This window comes from Stigmatopora nigra, chromosome 23 (genome assembly GCF_051989575.1).
Source record: "Stigmatopora nigra isolate UIUO_SnigA chromosome 23, RoL_Snig_1.1, whole genome shotgun sequence".
NCBI classification, from domain to species: Eukaryota; Metazoa; Chordata; class Actinopteri; order Syngnathiformes; family Syngnathidae; genus Stigmatopora; species Stigmatopora nigra.
In genome coordinates, this window is record NC_135530.1 from 2,094,516 (window position 1) to 2,113,333 (window position 18,818).

The following is an 18,818-nucleotide window of genomic DNA, read 5'->3' on the forward strand; positions in this document are numbered from 1 at the left end:
TTCATTTTTAAGGATGATTACCACATTTTTCTACCTCAAATACCAACCAATTTTTAGTATACAAATTAAAAATGACTTGCTATATTTTTCTTTCACCTGATCAGTTATCAATTGGGTGTGAAATAGGTTTACTGTATGACGCTGCACACCAGATTGGTCATAAAAGTTCATGTGCGCACGCACAGTGGAGCTGTCAGACTGAGCCGAGACGCTGTAGCAACAACACCCGGATTCCCTTCAGAGCACCAAAGACCACCCCAATGCGCCCCTAAACCATCAAGACCTCTGGCCAAGAGTGAGGATTTACACCCAACTGTGATTAAAGGATCGATTCTTAAAGAGTTATACAAATTGGAAACCCTGGAAAGGATGATTTGAGGGTGTTAATGCATGGGAAGGAAGTAGGATACTTCCAGGTAAGTACTTCATTCATCTTTAAATATTCACAACTACTACTTTGTTATTTCTAGGCTTTAAAATGTGCAATTTTTTTCCTCCTTCTAGTAATTCTCAGTGGTAGAAAAATGAGTATACACTGTAGTATACTACTTTGGAGTACAATTTGTAGTGGTGTCAAAACATAGTCATTTATTGGATTGTGATTTAGTGATTTCACCTCCAGTTTAGTGTTTTCTTGCCTGTAGCAAATAGGAGTATTCTGGTGATGAAATGTAGTAGTAGCAGCTGTTATACTTTGTGCTATACGTATAATAGACATGATAAATTAAAAGAAAACAACTAATAAACTAAAAAACAAGGAGTAAATGGAGAGTGTAGGTAGGAATGGGGGATACGATATATACTGGCAACTATGTAAATAAAAATGTCTATTTTGACTTTGATTAAAAAGCTATTTCTTTCAAATTACAACCACATATTATTCAGTTGATGGAAGACCATTCACCAGAGTTTCAGCTATTTCTGTCCATTTTTAGTCAATTTATGGCTTTCCCAAAATGTGTTTCAAATGTCCAAAATTCCATTGCAGGCAAACCTGTACTCGTCTGACAAAGTTGTCAATCACTTTTACACACTTTCTGGATGGCTCTTATTTTTGCTGAGTTTTCAGTTCCTCCATTGTTTGAGACATTCGTTAAAAAAATGATTTTTTTATCGAATAGGGCTTTTTGGGTATTTTCACTAGTATTTGATTGGTAGAAATGTAGAATGTGGACTTTAAAAGTATCTGGCAAAAGTATTTATACAAATAGTTTGAATGAGGGTGCCCAAGTGCCATTATTTTTTTGCAAGATGCCAGTCCGCCGAGTTAAAATGGATTGGATTGCCGTCAATATTATCAAAATGCAGAATTTCAAAAGTCATAATGTATAGCTGTCTTTTATACATTGATGTACGTATAGAGGCGGGCATACAACTTTTAGACAGACAAACAATAGAGTTCCATCTGACAGAAAGATTTTAACTCATTTAAAATATGCATGTAATAATAATAATAATGATGTTAAAAAATAATAAAAAAATAAATAAAAAAATTAAACAGTACTTAGATATTAAACAGTACTTAGATATTAAACAGTACTTAGATATTAAACAGTATTTAGATATTAAACACTACTTAGATATTAAACACTACTTAGATATTAAACAGTACTTCGATATTAAACTTCTGTCTTAGATATTAAACTCTCTCTCATGAATATGATTTTGAGAGCTGGTTTCAACAGTAAATTTTCTGTCACCATTTGACCGGCGACCAAACGACCGGCGACCACAAGGGACCAAAAGACTGGCGACCAAAAGACCGGCGACCAAAAGACCGGCGACCAAAAGACCAAATTTCTTTTTAAGGATCTTGACAATCTCTATGTATGAAAATTCATTTGTGATGTGGAAAACACACACAGTTTGTGTAGCTTTCCCTAATGGCTTTATTTTAACCTGGATCAGACTGAGCCTCACGCCTGGCTTCATGGGTTCGGACCCCCCGCGGTGGACAAGGCGAGGGGGTTAGTAGCTAACCTAAAGACTTGCTCCGATGAGCCGCCTGTGGCTTCGAGTCTGACTACACTCTCGCACTTATCTGGAAAATAAGACACTTTAATTGCTTACACAGTGAGCCCTATCAGACCGTGTAGTGAGCATAGAGATAAGGCAATGGTAACTGGATGAAGGGACCGCAAAAAAAAAACAACAGAGCTGTGGGGTCCCTTAGAGGAGCAGGAGTCAGGAAATAACCATAGCCTACCATATTAATTTCCATTCCGAACCTGTGTGCTCTTAGAGGAAAATGAAAGCCCTTTTAATGATGTTTTTGAAAGGTTATTGCGTAGAAATTAGGCAGGTTTAATGTTTAGAAGTAGCAAAGAATACAACTAAAATTGTGTGGGTGATTATTTCACAGTATTTTGATTTTACATTATATTATTTAACTCATTGCTTGATACTTTTAATGATAAAAGTCCAATTCATTTAGACTAATATTGTGTAGGTGATTATTTTTGCAGTATTTTTATTTATTTTATAGTATTTAACTCATTGCCAGACATTTTTATTTTCATTTATATTTTTTAAAAACTTTTTCTATTTTGTACCTATTGGAATTTTTTTAATAAAGACTACAAAACTACTATTATTATACCAAACAATATTGAAAGATAAAACTGGCTATTTCCAGTAAATATTTTCATATATATTTTTTAAACTTTTTCTATTTTGTATCCATTAGAATTGTTTGTATAAATACTAAAACATTACTATTATTATACTACTAATATTGAACGATAAAACTGCCTATTTCCAGTAAATATTTTCAAATATATTTTTAAAACTTTTCCTATTTTATTTCTATTTGATTTTTTTGTATAAAGACTAAAACATTACTATTATTATACCTTTAGTCTAAATACTAAAAAAATACTATTATTATATTATTAATATTGAATGATAAAACTTGATAAAACTGCCTATTTCCATTTATTTAAAGTCATTTAAATAATTTTATGTTAGGTCTATTTTAAGAATGATTTATCAACTTTAGAGTGTTACTCATGCCGGTTTTTCTTCATTACAAAAACCTAATTAAAAAAATACTTCAACATCAAGACCCGGCCGGCATAGGTGGATTATAGAAGATAAGCTTTAAAAATGACTCAAAATACCCACGGCGACTTCTCGCAAAGGTTTGGGGACGACTAGAGTATCTAGCGGCGTGTTATTGTGACCCGTGCGCCCCACATGAAGAGCTAGTGAGCACCGTGGCTGAGTAAATGTCAGCTCCACTCGGCTTCTAATGAGACCAGAGACTAAGAAGAGCGCTGACACCATCATAAAATCGGTGGTGAGAGGCTCATTTACATTCTGCCAGCCGACAGCCGGAGTTATGAAAGGGAGGAAAAAAACACACACAAAAAAACACATTTGTTTCTGGCCTGCGGACGTTTTGTCTCTGGTCTTATTGGCTCATTGATATTCAGAATTTTTGGTCATGGAAACAAATGTTCATCAGGTAACAATAATGTTGACCTTGTGTGTTTTCATTTTGAAGCATTTAACCAATTACATTTCAGCCATTATTTGTTGCCAGGGTCAGAAATCTGCCTCAAGGCCTTCACAATCAGTTCTGCAGGCTCTGCTGCATTAAACAAGGATCGATAAGACTGTTGTTTTAACCAATCAGATTTCGAGTTGGCAACACCACAATGCCTTGTCGCAAGCGTAGGCATACATCAGAGCCTTCTCGCTGGCGTATGGATACGGCATCGCTTTCACCAACTAATTTTAATATATACGTACTGTTTAATATCTAAGTACTGTTTGATATCTAAGTACTGTTTAATATTTAAGGACTGTTTAATATCTAGGTACTGTTTAATATCTAAGTACTGTTTAATAGTTGCTGAAAGTATTTGTAGCAGCCCAATTTCCACTGCAACGTTCTTTCCATATCAAGACCTCCAAAGACTTACTTGGATAGAGTTGCCTAACTTTCTTCCAACTGCAGTCAAAAACTTCCTAAATGTTGAACTTTCAGGTCTTTTAGAGGCCACATTGAAAGCCAATCCATTTTATAAAAAAAGTGTGCAAGTTGAGTACTACAATTAGCACATTGCTCAATGAAAACTGTTCCAAGCGCTTGCCCGCGACTGATTCTGTTACATAATGACGCCTTATTACTGTGCAATATGCACTTTTTATGAGACTTTTGCTGCTGTAGTATTTGAGTTATCTCAGTGAATGGAATATTTGGACATTATTTTCCAAGTATTCCTTAATAAGGCTTTCTAAATGGGCCATTTTTTTGCTACAATTGAAAATAGCAACGTACTTTGGAGCTCAATGTCATCCAAGATGGTGATGTCAACAGTCTTACAGATGACAAAGATGGAGGATATTCAGAGGGTGTTTTTTTACTCCCTTTTTTTCTAATTAGCTGCCCACACCTTGAGCCCGGCAGCGTAATTGGTTCCTCGGCCTTCGACTCATTCGCGTCCACTTTCGGAGAATGTGTATACCGAGTGTCCTTGATGGAGAGTGAAAATGAAACATTCGTCTCGCCGTTGCAATCAGTGAAGTCCTCCGTTCGAGTGCACGTGTTGACGGCAAAAGGGCGGAGGACTTAACTGCTTCATCACCGTTGAACGATCGTGCTTTGGTACCGGTGATAGACTGACAAAGTCGCACCTTCGAATTTCACTGTGTTTGCTAGATTAGTCCAATCCACTTGGGCAGCAAATTAATGGATGCTCATTCGCCATCAGCCTTTCAAACTAAGATGGATTTGGACCTGGTGCTCGGATGTTTGGTGGCCGGACTTTTGGTCGCAGGTCAAATGGTGACAGAGAGTTTACTGTTGAAACCAGCTCTCAAAGTTATATTCATGACATAGAGTTTAATATCTAAGTACTGTTTAATATCTAAGTACTGTTTATTATCTAAGTACTGTTTATTATCTAAGTACTGTTTATTATCTAAGTACTGTTGAAACCAGCTTTCAAAATTATATTCATGAGAGAGAGAGAGTTTGATATTTAACTATAGTCGTGAAAATACAGTACTTTGAAAAAAATAAGTTTTGAAAATGATTCCATTCCCTAAAGAACTTTGAGAACAAACTCTTACCTTAAAAAATGTTCCTGTCAGGTTTACTTGGATTGATTGAGAGAGATTTCTGCCAACCCTCGCACTCCAAAATGGGTTAGACATAAATCTGCGGAAGAAAGAGAAATTGAACCCATTGTTAATGTCAATATTCATTAAATACTACACCAACTTGATCTAAACTGTTCATGAAAGTCTCATTCGAACTAAAAACAAAATACCTGAAGCAGTACTGCTCTTTCGATAGCGAATACTATATTAGAAAATGTATTAATAAATGTATATGTTATATTTTCCGTCCTTGTCAAATCGACCTCAGTGGGAGATATCAAGCTTGGTATTTGGTCGTGATAATTGGCTAACAGAGATAGCGTTGCTTATGAGCTAATTATGGAGTTTCATAATTGCCTGTCAACGTTTCTTCTGTTGTCGCCGTGGCGCCAGAAAAGCTTTTATTGCGGGCCTTAAAATAGATTTCCCATGTGCCCCAACACCTATCGCTTCAACCTTTTTTTCTCAACACGGCACGCAAAAGTCGGCGCTGGGCGGCGAACCTACGCGCCCATCCGGTCCTACCCCGGCAATGTAATCGTGTGCTCGGACGTTTGGTCGCCGGTCTTTTGGTTGCCGGTCTTTTAGTTGCTGGTCAAATGGTGACAGAGAGTTTACTGTTCAAAACAGCTCTCAAAATTATATTCATTCAGAGAGAGTTTAATATCTAAGAGAGAGAGTTAAATGTCTAAGTACTGTTTAATATCTAAGTACTGTTTAATATCCAAGTACTGTTGAAAACAGTAGATATTTAGATATTAAACTCTCTCTCATGAACATAATTTTGAGAGCTGGTTTCAACAGTACTTAGAAATAAACAGTACTTAGAAATAAACAGTACTTAGAAATAAACAGTACTTAGAAATAAACAGTACTTGGATATTAAACTCTCTGTCATGAATATAATTTGGAGAGCTGGTTTCAACAGTACTTAGATATTAAACAGTACATAGATTTTAAACAGTACTTAGCTATTAGACAGTACTCAGATATTAAACAGTACTTAGATAATAAACAGTACTTATATATTAAACTATCTGTCATTAATATAATTTTGAGAGCTGGTTTCAACAGTACTTTGATATTAAACAGTACATAGATATTAAACAGTACTTAGATATTAAACTCTCATGAATATAATTTTTAGAGCTGGTTTCAACAGTAAATCAGCGACCAAACGTCCAGAACATCTCTAATCGCGATGACTGAAAAACGAGAAATCACCCATGGAAAATGAATAAAAATAATTAAAACGAACATGGAGGTTGGAGACCGTTTGACTGCTGCGGGTTGAATGCGGGCGACCTCTCAGTTGCCATCTCACTGTTTTTTTTTTTACAGAAGGTCGCTTTAGTGGTTAAACTCTGGGAAAGGGCATGCAGTACTGGTGTCAGGTGACAGCATCTTGGGCCAAATGGGATTGCAATTAATTTCCCTCTCGTATGTGGTACAGACCAGAAAGGCTGGCGGATAAATGCCTCCAGGCTAGAAATTACCAAGTCCCTACATGGCAAATGTAAAAATCCATTTTTGGAAGAAAAAAAATTACACTACAGTGTTCCCTCGCTACTTGGCGGTTCAGCTACTGCGGACTCAGAGCTTCGCAGATTTTTTTGGGGAAAAAAAATACAAATATTACATTGAAACAACATATTTTACAGTTTTTTTTTTGTTATAACATAAATTTCACTCTCTCTACCTGTATTCTATATGGTGTACTGTATACAGGGGGGTGAAAAAAAATAAAATAAAAAAATTAAGGAAAATTACAAAAAACATTTAATTTTTTTTTTTTACAAACAACAATAAAAAATAAAAATATTTTTGTAATTAAATTCAAATAAGGCATTTTTGACGGGGAATTCCTACTTCGCGGAAATTCACTTATCTCGGGTGGTCCCGGTCCCCATTAACCGCGATAACCGAGGGAATACTGTATTGCATATCATAGTAGTGTGTGTCCTAGAAACGGATAGAAACAGTCATCTAAAAATAATCAGATCCAAGAAGCCGAGAGAGAAGTCAAGGCCGGGAGGTGTCAAACGATTCTTTTCCGAGTCGACGGCGTTTCGTCCAACGTCACCGCGGGGCTGCTACGTAATGATTTGATTAGCGAGCCATCCGTCACGCGGTTGCCTTTCATACGCCCGAGGACACGCTTCGTAAAACGGCGTGACGGCCGTCTCGTCGGAAGCTCCGACGCGGGATTTAGCCCGTCGTCTGGAGTCCTTCCCGACTGTCAGATGGGAACATCTGTGTTTTGGCAAATGAGCTACATTTGTTCTCCAATTGGAGCAATCGGCTCCTCACAGCAGTCCGAAGTGACAGTTTCAGTCACGCTTGGCGTAAAAAAAAGCCAGATAGAAGACTGGGGAAGGGAATGGAAGAGGATAAATCTCTGTGTCGAATCCAGTTGCGGGAAAACGAGAAGGGAAAGTCCAGCTTTTTTGGCTTTCTGCACCAACCCCCAACCCTGCAATCTTGGGGATACTGTGGATTACGTACTTCCCTTGCGTATTTCTAGCGTTTTGATCCCTTTCCATTGAAGGCGGGAAGGGAAAATTGAATCTTACACTTTTGGAAATGTTTACTGACTTGACTCCAAAGCGTGGCAGGGGTTTACTGGTAAAGCTGATTTGCAAACGAGATATTTCAAGAAGCGTGTCAGCAGGCCTGGAAGAAAATCTCAACCAAAAAAGGCATATAGATCTGAGGTTTTTTGTGTTTTTTGCTTGTCTACAATGACACTAGACCAGGGGTGTCAAACTCCCTTTGGTCTGGGGGTCGAATACAGCTTAATTTGAGCGGGCCGGACCAGTAAACTCATTGCAAAATGACATAGAACTAAAAATAAGCCCACTTTTTTCCTTTGTATTAGTCACTAATACTAATAATTAGTGCAAAGAATGAGTAAATTATCAAAATGTGTATGAACAGAATGTTCCTTTTACATTATGAACGATATATTATGAACAAAAGAATAACATAAGAACATAAATAAATGTCAATTCATGTTGTCTGCACGTACTAAGACACTGCGCCCCCTAGCAGATTATACAAGAACTACACATTTTAAAGAAAATTCATATTTTTTTTATACAATGCAGCTTTCGATGCGAAGGTCAGCAAAGTACATGGCGCAAGATGGCCACCGGGAGGCTGCAAGTGGATGATAGGAGGCAATTTTAGCAAGTACCTTATTACCCAACTTAACGGAAAACTTCCCTGAAAACATCAAACTTACGATACGTTCGATATTTATTAAAAATGAGCAAAACTCAACTTGCTCAGTCAAAAAACGCCAGACCTTGAACAGAGTCAATTTAAGGAAGACTGGAGAAGTTTAATGCTGTTTGGCGTGAGATATATTTTTAATCTCGGGAAAAGTTACGTGGCAAATTACGTATTTTTTCCTGCAATTTTTGATACCACGTTCGACCCCGGCCATCAAGTCAGCAGAAAAGCGCACTCTGATTCTAGAATAACTGTAATTAGCTATGTAAATAACCCGAGAATCCCTTGGTGGTTTCAACAATCTATATGTCAATGATCATGGCAAGATTAGAGGCGGGAGGCGGTAAGCAAGGCATCAACGTAGCTTGTAATTTAGCACCCTCGCGCCATTTGATACCAAAGCCTCTTCCAGTAATTACTGTGCTGTTGCTGGATTCTGTTTTTTTGGGGATTAGAAATTTGAACACTAGTGTCTGGGATGTAACCAGTGTGTTTGTTTGATTTTATTTCTTATAATTTTATAAATTTGCAGATTTTTGCACAGGGAAAAAATGTATGTAAATAAAGTACAACCAAGTACAACCTATCACTGTCTATGTGACCAGACATTTAATATCTAAGTACTGTTTAACATCTAAGTACTGTTTAATATCTAAGTACTGTCTAATATCAAAGTACTGTCTAATATCTAAGTACTGTCTAAAATCTAAGTACTGTTTAATATCTAAGTACTGTTTAATATCAGAGTACTGTTTAATATCTAAGTACTGTTTAATATCTAAGTACTGTTTAAAATCTAAGTACTGTCTAATATCTAAGTACTGTCTGATATCAAAGTACTGTCTGATATCTAAATACTGTCTAATATCTAAGTACTGTTTGATATCTAAGTACTGTTTAACATCTAAGTACTGTTTAATAGCCAAGTACATTTTAATAGCCAAGTATTGTTGAAACCAGCTCTCAAAATTATATTCATGAGACAGTTTAATAACTAAATATCTACTGTTTTCAACAGTACTTGTATATTAAACTCTCTCTCATGAATATAATTTTGAGAGCTGGTTTCAACAGTAAACTCTCTGTCACCATTTGACCGGCGACCAAAAGGTACCAAAAGACCGGCGACCAAATGTCCGAGCACCACTGTCTCTAGCTTCAAAGTATTTAATATCCACTTTACGTTTCAATGCTTCTTTGCCATCATTCTGACTGCGCACTTGAATTCATCTCACTTTTCCAGGATGAGTGAGCGACACGCACATGTTGGAAACAAAGGAATTCTAATGGTCATGGTGCTCGCCATCAGCCTGTGCGACATGTCCGAGTGTTCCACAGGTGAGTACATTTCTTCACACATCACTACAAAAAACACTTTCTCTTATCATAGGAATCAATACTCACATAAAAACTACTTTACACTGAAAAAAGCCACTAATCACCAGCCTTAAAATGTAAAACCTGCCCATAAAATACAAATAATAATAAAAAAATCCTTCCAAACATTATTTGGGCATCAAGAATAAACCCAAATAATGAACTGATTCCAAATACTGAACTAAATACATGTTTAAAACAAGAAAAAAAATAAAAATATACTCTTCTGGGATTCTTATCGAGTTGCCATCCATCTGTTTGCTTACAAAAAGACAATTTTTTTAAAAAAAAAGAGCCTTTTTAGTAATTTTAGCTAATTGTACAGAGTCCACTCCATTCAATCCCTTCCTCATTAAAAGTGTTGTCAAGCTTTGTAAACCCAGCGAGATCAATTATGGCGAGTTGGTAACACATCAAGTGGAGGCTAAAGCGCATGTTTGAGTACTCCACGGCCACGTGGGTAATTGGTGACGTAAAGACGTCGCTCCTAGTGGACGGGATGTCCATTTGTGAGCATGATAGATACGCACCTCTCTTCCCTTTGTCGACCAATTAGGCGCGAGCGGGGCCTCTTTGATGCGCTCGTCTTTGACTGGCACTTGAGGCGCTCATCATTTCAACAGAAAGTGGATGTGAATAATCTCCCTTCCTGTTTCTCTCTGATAACCATCGCGGCCTGCTAATTTCCCCAGTGCGTTATGTCTGTGGCTGGAAAGCCGTTGTAATTCAGGGCATGAAACCAAGCCCAGCTCACATCGGAAAAACGTGGCAAATGAATTGGTTCACGGAGAGAAGAAGAAGGGAAGAAATGATTTGCTCTTCTTGGGGGAAAATAGGTCGAATTGGTTCAGTGTTATTTGATAGGGAATAAAAGGGCAAACAGTGACAAAAAGAGTTGGTGTTTTTTTAACAAGATGTAGTTGAGTAGGAATAGTTTTAACCCTAAGCGTGACAGGAGTTTGTATTCACTCCGGGCGTGACCAGACGTTTGGTCGCCGGTCAAATGGTCTCAAAATTATATTTATGAGAGAGAGTTTAATATCTAAGAGAGCGAGAGTTTAATATCTAAGAGAGAGTTAAATATCTAAGAGAGAAAGAAAGTTTAATATCTAAGAGAGAGATTTAAATATCTAAGAGAGTTTAATATCTAAGAGAGTTTAACATCTAAGAGAGAGTTTAATATCTAAGAGAAATTAATATTTAAGTGAGAGAGTTTAATATCTAAGAGAGAGTTTAATATTTAAGAGAGTTTAATATCTTAGTATTGTTTAAAATCGAAGTACTGTTTAAAATCGAAGTACTGTTTAATATCAAAGTACTGTTTAATATCCAAGCACTGTTTAATATCCAACTACTGTTTAATATCCAACTACTGTTTAATATCCAAGTACTGTTTCATATCCAAGTACAGTTTAATATCTAAGTACTGTTTAATATCCAAGTACTGTTGAAACCAGTTCTCAAAATTGTATTCATTAGAGACCTTCATCATTATTCATTTGATATTGTATATTAATACACATGCATTTGAATTATTCAAAACATGATTGGCCAATTATAATCCAACTGTACGCGAGTTGTAAATGGCACAAAATAAATCTATGATAATCAATTAAATGTTAAGTGAGCGCACTCTGGCACAAAAACTAAATAAAAACTAAAAAAAAACTGTTGAAAATAAAGTGGCAGTTTGAATTTCACTTCGACACTACCTAAAATCTGAGGAATAATTCATTAAAACTTCTAAATAAGAACACACTTTACATTCCCTGTATTATAATGTATGCATTAGACACAATTTAGCCTGAGGTGCTTCGTTCTAATGTGATAACGTATTCATCATTTCATCATTATGCAAATACTACAACAGAAACTGAAGTCATTGTGCCGTGTTATCCATGCTATCAGTTTTGCTATCTTAGCAGAATATGAAAAGTTCGCCTTTGCTACACCAAACTTGTCGCAGTAGTCTTCGAAAAATTGGAAAATATTACAACGAAGACCTCGACATTTGGGATGGTGGTAGCAAGAGTCCCTTTAGATGGACGGATGGTGGAAATGTCACAAGTAGTTGATAGAGGAAGGAGCCATTCAGGCGCTAAATAATTCAGACAATGGAGCTTGATCTGGAAATTGGTCGCAAGTTCTGCAGCGTTGCACTTTGGCGTACTATTAGATTGCTGTATTAGCAGAATAGGGTAGTTCTTCAGTTACGGAATGGTTCGCCCAACAAAAAAAAAACTTTGATTCGGACCATCGATTACTATCAGGAATCACACAAATTCATTAAAAATGGATTTAGAAAGATGATCATTCACTGCCATGCCTTTCAGCTAAAATGAATTCAACGTCATAATCGCTATGAGACGGAATGGGCCAAGTTTACTGTTGAAACCAGTTCTCAAAATTATATTCATGAGAGAGAGAGTTTAATATCTAAGAGAGAGTTAAATATCTACATACTGTTGAAAATAGTAGATATTTAGATATTAAACTCTCTCTCATGAATATAATTTTCAGAACTGGTTTAAACAGTACTTAGATATTAAACAGTACTTAGATATTAAAATGTACTTCGATACTAACAGTACATAGATATTAAACAGTACTTAGATATTAAACAGTACTTAGATATTAAACAGTACATAGATATTAAACAGGACTTAGATATTAAACAGTACTTAGATATTAAACAGTACTTAGATATTAAACAGTACTTGGATATTAAAAGTACTTAGATGTCAAAGTACTTCGATATTAAACAGTACTTAGATATTAAACAGTACTACAATATTAAACAGTACTACGATATTAAAAAGTACTACGATATTAAAAAGTACTACGATATTAAAAAGTACTAAGATATTAAACAGCACTTAGATATTAAAAAGTACTTAGATACAAGACTCTTGTAGATATTAAACTCTCTCATGAATATAATTTTGAGCGCTGGTTTCAACAGTAAACTCCACCATTCGACCGGCGACCAATCGTCCGGTCACAGATAGATAGTGACCAGTAAATGCCCTAAAATAAACAGTAAACCACCTGTACATGTCCCCAAAACCAGGAAAACTGAATGTCAATACTTCGCTTTCAAGCCTTTGAACAGCAGTAAACACGCAATTATTAAAAAAAATCACAGCTTGTAGCAATTTCCATTGAATGCTGCTTTCCACAAAATCAGCTTGATACAAGACAAGAGTCCCTAAAAGAATATGGGCTGTCTTCTCTAGTGGGTATTAAGCTCTAAGCGAGATGAAAGAGGGTGTTGTAAAGGCCCTAGAGAGGAGCTCTTATGGGGATTCAATCCAAGGCCACAATTGGACGTTAAGAAAGTTACTACAGAGCGCTGGATTAAATACCAATTGTTCCTTTTTTTTTTTAAATTTCTCTTTCCATGTTATCTCTCTAGTTGCACAGCATGTTCCCACGGGTACTTGCGAGGTGGTCGCATTGCACCGTTGCTGCAACAAGAATAAAATCGAGGAACGCTCACAAACCGTCAAGTGTTCCTGTTTTCCAGGACAAGTGGCCGGGACCACCAGAGCAGCTCCCTCCTGTGTAGACGGTACCGTTTGTCATCATTTTACTCGTGTTTTATGAGGAAAAAAAACATTTGCTGCCGTAAGAGTCTGAAAATATGCTTCGGGAGAGCGTGGCATTGATCCGTCACATTTTTTTTTCGTTTAAATGTAGATTTTGAAAGACTAAATAGAGCAGATTATCTTTAACGGTTTGCTTTAATGAAATGTGAAACGTTAATGTGTTCAACCTCAAGCTTGGCGCAAGTAGCGAGAAACTTGGATGTGGTCGGGCTTTCTTTTTTAAAGTCTGGATTCAATTGGGTTTGACCTATTCCTTGACATTTAAGTATTGACATTTTCCGCAAATTAGAGCTGTGAGACATCGGGCCTCAGTTTAGCGCTCAGTGGGTGTTCTCAGCTAAAATGACCAGCACTTAACCTTTTAATTATTCCTTTTGTTCTCAGAGATGAAATTAACTTGCAATACGCTCTGTGAGAGACGGACTCCTTCGGATAAATCGCGGAGGATTTGAATATGGACAGAAAAATATGAACTGGCAGTGAATGATGTTTCAATGACATTAGATGTCCAATTTATTTTGTCGATTTACTATGTGATATGCACAGGTTTTACTTGTGTATACTATATATATGTATATAAATGTACATATATATACATACATATATACACATACATATATATACATAGATAAATGCATACATATATACATACATATATACATACATATACATACACACACATACACACATATACATATACATGTATATATACATGTATATACACATGTATATACATGTATATACATTTATATATACACATGTATATACATGTATATACACATGTATATACATGTATATACACATGTATATACATGTACATTTATATATACATGTATAAACACATGTATATACATGTACATCTATATATACATGTATATACATGTACATTTATATATACATGTATATATACAAATGTTTATACATGTGTATATACATACGAGTATATACATACGTGTATATACATATGAGTATATACATACGATTATATACATATGTGTATATACATACGTGTATATACATACGTGTATATACACACGTGTATATACATACGTGTATATACATACGTGTATATACATACGTGTATATACATACGTGTATATACATACGTGTATATACATACGTGTATATACATACGTGTATATATACATGTATATATACATGTATATATACACATGTATACATACATGTATATACATGTATATATATGTATTTGTATATATATATTTTTTTTAGAGCTAGTCACAAAACATATTGTAAGAGTAATAAAAAATGCATTTCAATACCATGACCGCAATCGAATAATGAAAACACATTCAAACCACATTAGCATTCCTAATCCCAAATGGACCGTCACACAATTCAAACCAAACATTTCCCACTTAACACTCCACCGCTCGTTACCCAACTCGCATCTTGTTAATGAACAAGTCCAAGGTCAAAAACATCTCCAACGACCACAATAAAAAAACAAATGCATCACCACAACAATTCCAGATGTTTCCAACCATCACATTCACATCATTACTCAGTTATCATTTGGCAAGAAGGCGTGTTGCCTTATTATTTACCTTTTTTTTCCATCTAACAGTCGTCCATCCACCTGCTATTGACCCCCTGAGTACATCCTCCACCAGAATACTGCTTTATAAACAATAATGTGTATGGAATAAACATTAATTCCTGTATATTTTTTACTGCAATTCTCTTGGGTGAGTCACCGAAATTTCTCTGTTCTACTCAGCTTCTATAGTGGAACAAAAATGGTGGTGCCAGATGCAACCATGCCTAAACGGCGAAGAATGCAAAGTCCTTCCCGACTTAAAGGGTTGGAGTTGCGCGACAGGGAACAAAATCAAAACCACAAAGGTAAGATCTCGTGAGTCTTGTTGAACGTGACCTTACGTCAGCGTCTTCAAAGTCAACATGGTTCCACGCCAAGGCTAAAACGAGCTAATGTTTAAAGCCCATTCCTCCGGGGGCCGTTAATCAATGGGCTGCCATGTCTCCTTAGCACTTTCCAGACACTTTGATCAGCCAAACTGGCCAATTACTCGCTCCAATTACCAGCTTTTTACCACGTAACACGATGCCCGTATCCTTCAGTGTGTTATGATGACCCATAGACTCGGCTTCTGCCTCTCGCCACGTACTTAATTATTTAAACAGTCCACACCACACCTGCCAGGGAGCTGGCAGCCTGGAGCCTGGAGCCTGGGGCTATTGATTCAGGGGAATGGAAATGGGATGTATATTTTTTTTAATTTGGAAAAGGAAAATGCAGGAATTATGTGGTTAATGTGAACTATTGTGTACTGAACTACTATAAATATGCGTGACCGGACATTTGGTCGCCGGTCAAATGGTTACAGGGATTTACTGTTGAAACCAGTTCTCAAAATTATATTCATGAGAGAGAGTTTAATATCTAAATATCTACTGTTTTAACAGTACTTAGATATTAAACAGTACTTAGATATTAAACACACTCTCATGAATATAATTTTGAGAGCTGGTTTCAACAGTACTTGGGTATTAAAGAGTACTTAGATATTAAAGAGTACTTAGATAAGAGTACTTAGATATTAAACAGTACTTAGATATTAAACAGTACTAAGATATTAAACAGTACTTAGATATTAAACAGTACTTAGATATTAAACGGTACTTAGATATTAAACAGTACTTAGATATTAAACAGTACTAAGATATTAAACAGTACTTAGATATTAAACAGTACTTAGATATTAAACGGTACTTAGATATTAAACAGTACTTAGATATTAAACAGTACTTAGATATTAACCAGTACATAGATATTAAACAGTACTTAAATATTAAACAGCACTTAGATATTAAACAGTACTTAGATATTAAACAATACTTAGATAATAAACAGTCACAAAATTTGTAATCATTGCCTCCCTCGTCCTAACTTATTTGATCTGATGAGAAAATTCAGAAGAATTATGATCAAATCCAACTAAATGTATTTTTCTGTCCCACATGAATGGAAGATTTCTGGAGATCGAGAGCAACTTTGGTAACTACACAGGTGAGGCGTTTTGTTGGAATATTTGTGAGTTTCATTCATAAAAAAAGCTATCAACATCTCTTTCACTAAGGGTTCTTCTTGCCAAACATATTTTAATTTATCTTTGCACTTTCTTAGCCATATAATAGTATTTAGATTTTTTGGATAAATAAATAAATAGATAAATGGATTAAAATAACTGGATAATAAATCCCGAAAATTCAGTATTTTATAGATCTAAAACAATGTTTATTGAGCTTTTTTATATATATATTTTTAGATTTTACAAAATGATTTTCTGAACTAAAAACACAGAAAAAATGATTAAAAAAATTACAATTATTGATTGAAAAGGGGGGAAAAAATCAGGAAATTTAATATACATCTGTCTGTCTAATAATAAGTCAAATTTGTCCGAATTGAATATTCTTTGTTTTTCCATTTCCAGGTGAAACCAAGAAGAAGAAGAAGAAGCCTCATGCATAGACTTTTCTTTAAATAGACCGTAAAGAACCCGTGGAATACCAGGAGTAGTACTTCATGATCCAAAAGGGTTCAACTTAAGGACTCTTTTAAAATAAGCCTTACTGGACATGAGGATTTGTTGGGGTATAACGTGATGATTACTTTGAGTTACAAAGGGAAAACTCAATGGGTTTTTTGGTTGTTTTTCTTGGGCCGGACAACTGCAAAAAAGGTAGCTACGAAGAAGGAACGTGATGAATACGATGTGTGGTAGCTTAGTAAAAGAAATTCAATGGGATTTTTATTTTTAAAAGGTACACAAATACACTGCTTTTTTTATTTTTAAACTAATTTTTGTAGAAGTGCGGAAATAGCAGCTTCTTTTCCATCTTGTTTTTTGGAAAATCAATTTTCTGGAAGTTTTTTCTTTTTTTGGGTGATTAGAGGGGTTAATGAGATCCAAGTGGTTAAGAACATTTACATGACTGTTTTCAATCCATATATGATATAGTATGACATCCTTTGTCCGAGTAAGTGATGACATCCGTAATAAAATGTGGTTGTGTCATTTGGGATATTTTATCTTTTAAAAAGTGGGCATGAAAATGAGCAATATGTGACGACATGATGTTGATTCATTAAACGAATTACAAATGGATTCAATTTAAAGGCTTTGGATTGATTTGATTTATCTAAGAGAGAGACAGAGTTTAATATCTAAGAGAGAGAGACTTTAATATCTAAGAGAGAGAGACTTTAATATCTAAGAGTGAGAGTTTAATATCTAAATATTGTTTAATATCTAAGTACTGTTTAATATCTAAGTACTGTTGAATATCTAAGTATTGTTTAATATCTAAGTATTGTTTAATATCTAAGTACTATTTAATATCTAAGTACTGTTTAATATCTAAGTACTGTTGAAACCAGTTCTCAAATTTATAAGAGAGTTTCATCTATAAATATCTACTGTTTCCAACATTACTTAGATATTAAACACTCTTAGATATTAAACTATCTCATGAATATGAATTTGAGATCTGGTTTCAACAGTAAACTCTCGACCGGCGACCAAAAGGGACCAAAAGACCGGCGACCAAAAGACCGGCGACCAAAAGACCGGCGACCAAAAGACCGGCGACCAAAAGACCGGCGACCAAAAGACCGGCGACCAAAAGTCTGAGCACCCCCAAGGAAAACGCATTTGAGTTCAATCTCCGAGGGAACGTCCGTGGGAACAAAAAGCAAAAGAAAATCTGACGTTGCCTGGACAACAGCGAGTCAATTTAAAACGCAGGCACTATCAGTCCAGCTGTAGCCGAGTTTCTCCGGAAGAAATTGTCTGCCTTCCGTCATCCCACCGGTGTCACATTGACCTCCTGTGAGCCCAATATTTTCTTTAAAAATGAATCAATCCTTTGAAAAATGACTTTACTTTTTGTTTGCCCCCCGAGGGCACATTGATCCTCCAGCAAAGCGCTTTGAAATGACTCGCTGATGAAGCGGTGAAAGGGCTTCATTTTGAAAACAAATGGCTTTCTAGTTGAGCCGCAGCAGGTTGCTGCAGCTGCTTTTTCCATATTTAAGTTTTTTTCTTATTTTTTTTATCAAATACTAAATTACCAGAGACCCCCACCACTTGCAAAGGACACAAAATGCCCTTATTGGGAACACTTGTTGATTTACTTCGATGCCATAATACTCTGTCCCTTTTTTATTATAAAGGGGAAAAAATATTTTCTGATTTATTTTTAATCAGGATTTATATCCATCTTCTATGCCTTTGAATATTAAAATATATTCACATATACATATATAAGCATATATACACATACACACATACACATATACATACATATATACACATATATGCACATATACACATACATATATATACACATACATACATATATGCACAAATATATTTACATGTATACACATACATGTATACACATATGCACATACGTGTATACACATATATACACAAACATACA

At 35.5% G+C, this 18,818-nt stretch overlaps 1 protein-coding gene across 1 annotated transcript; it reads left to right on the forward strand.

Moving 5' to 3' along the window:
- Window positions 1–208: 208 nt before the first annotated feature.
- Window positions 209–17,487, forward strand: LOC144181493 (chemokine-like protein TAFA-2). Its single transcript, XM_077710028.1, has 6 exons — window positions 209–416; window positions 9,587–9,681; window positions 13,136–13,291; window positions 15,070–15,194; window positions 16,343–16,380; window positions 16,808–17,487. Exons 2-5 carry the CDS (start codon window positions 9,588–9,590, stop codon window positions 16,370–16,372), a joined length of 405 nt encoding a protein of 134 aa, XP_077566154.1. The 5' UTR covers window positions 209–416; window position 9,587; the 3' UTR covers window positions 16,373–16,380; window positions 16,808–17,487.
- Window positions 17,488–18,818: the final 1,331 nt, after the last annotated feature.

Coding starts and splice junctions, on each gene's coding strand:
- LOC144181493 (XM_077710028.1), top strand. CDS start 9,588: ATGAGTGAGCGACACGCACATGTTGGAAACAAAGGAATTCTAATGGTC. Junction 9,682..13,135: donor CATGTCCGAGTGTTCCACAG/GTGAGTACATTT, acceptor TTATCTCTCTAG/TTGCACAGCATGTTCCCACG. Junction 13,292..15,069: donor AGCTCCCTCCTGTGTAGACG/GTACCGTTTGTC, acceptor TGTTCTACTCAG/CTTCTATAGTGGAACAAAAA.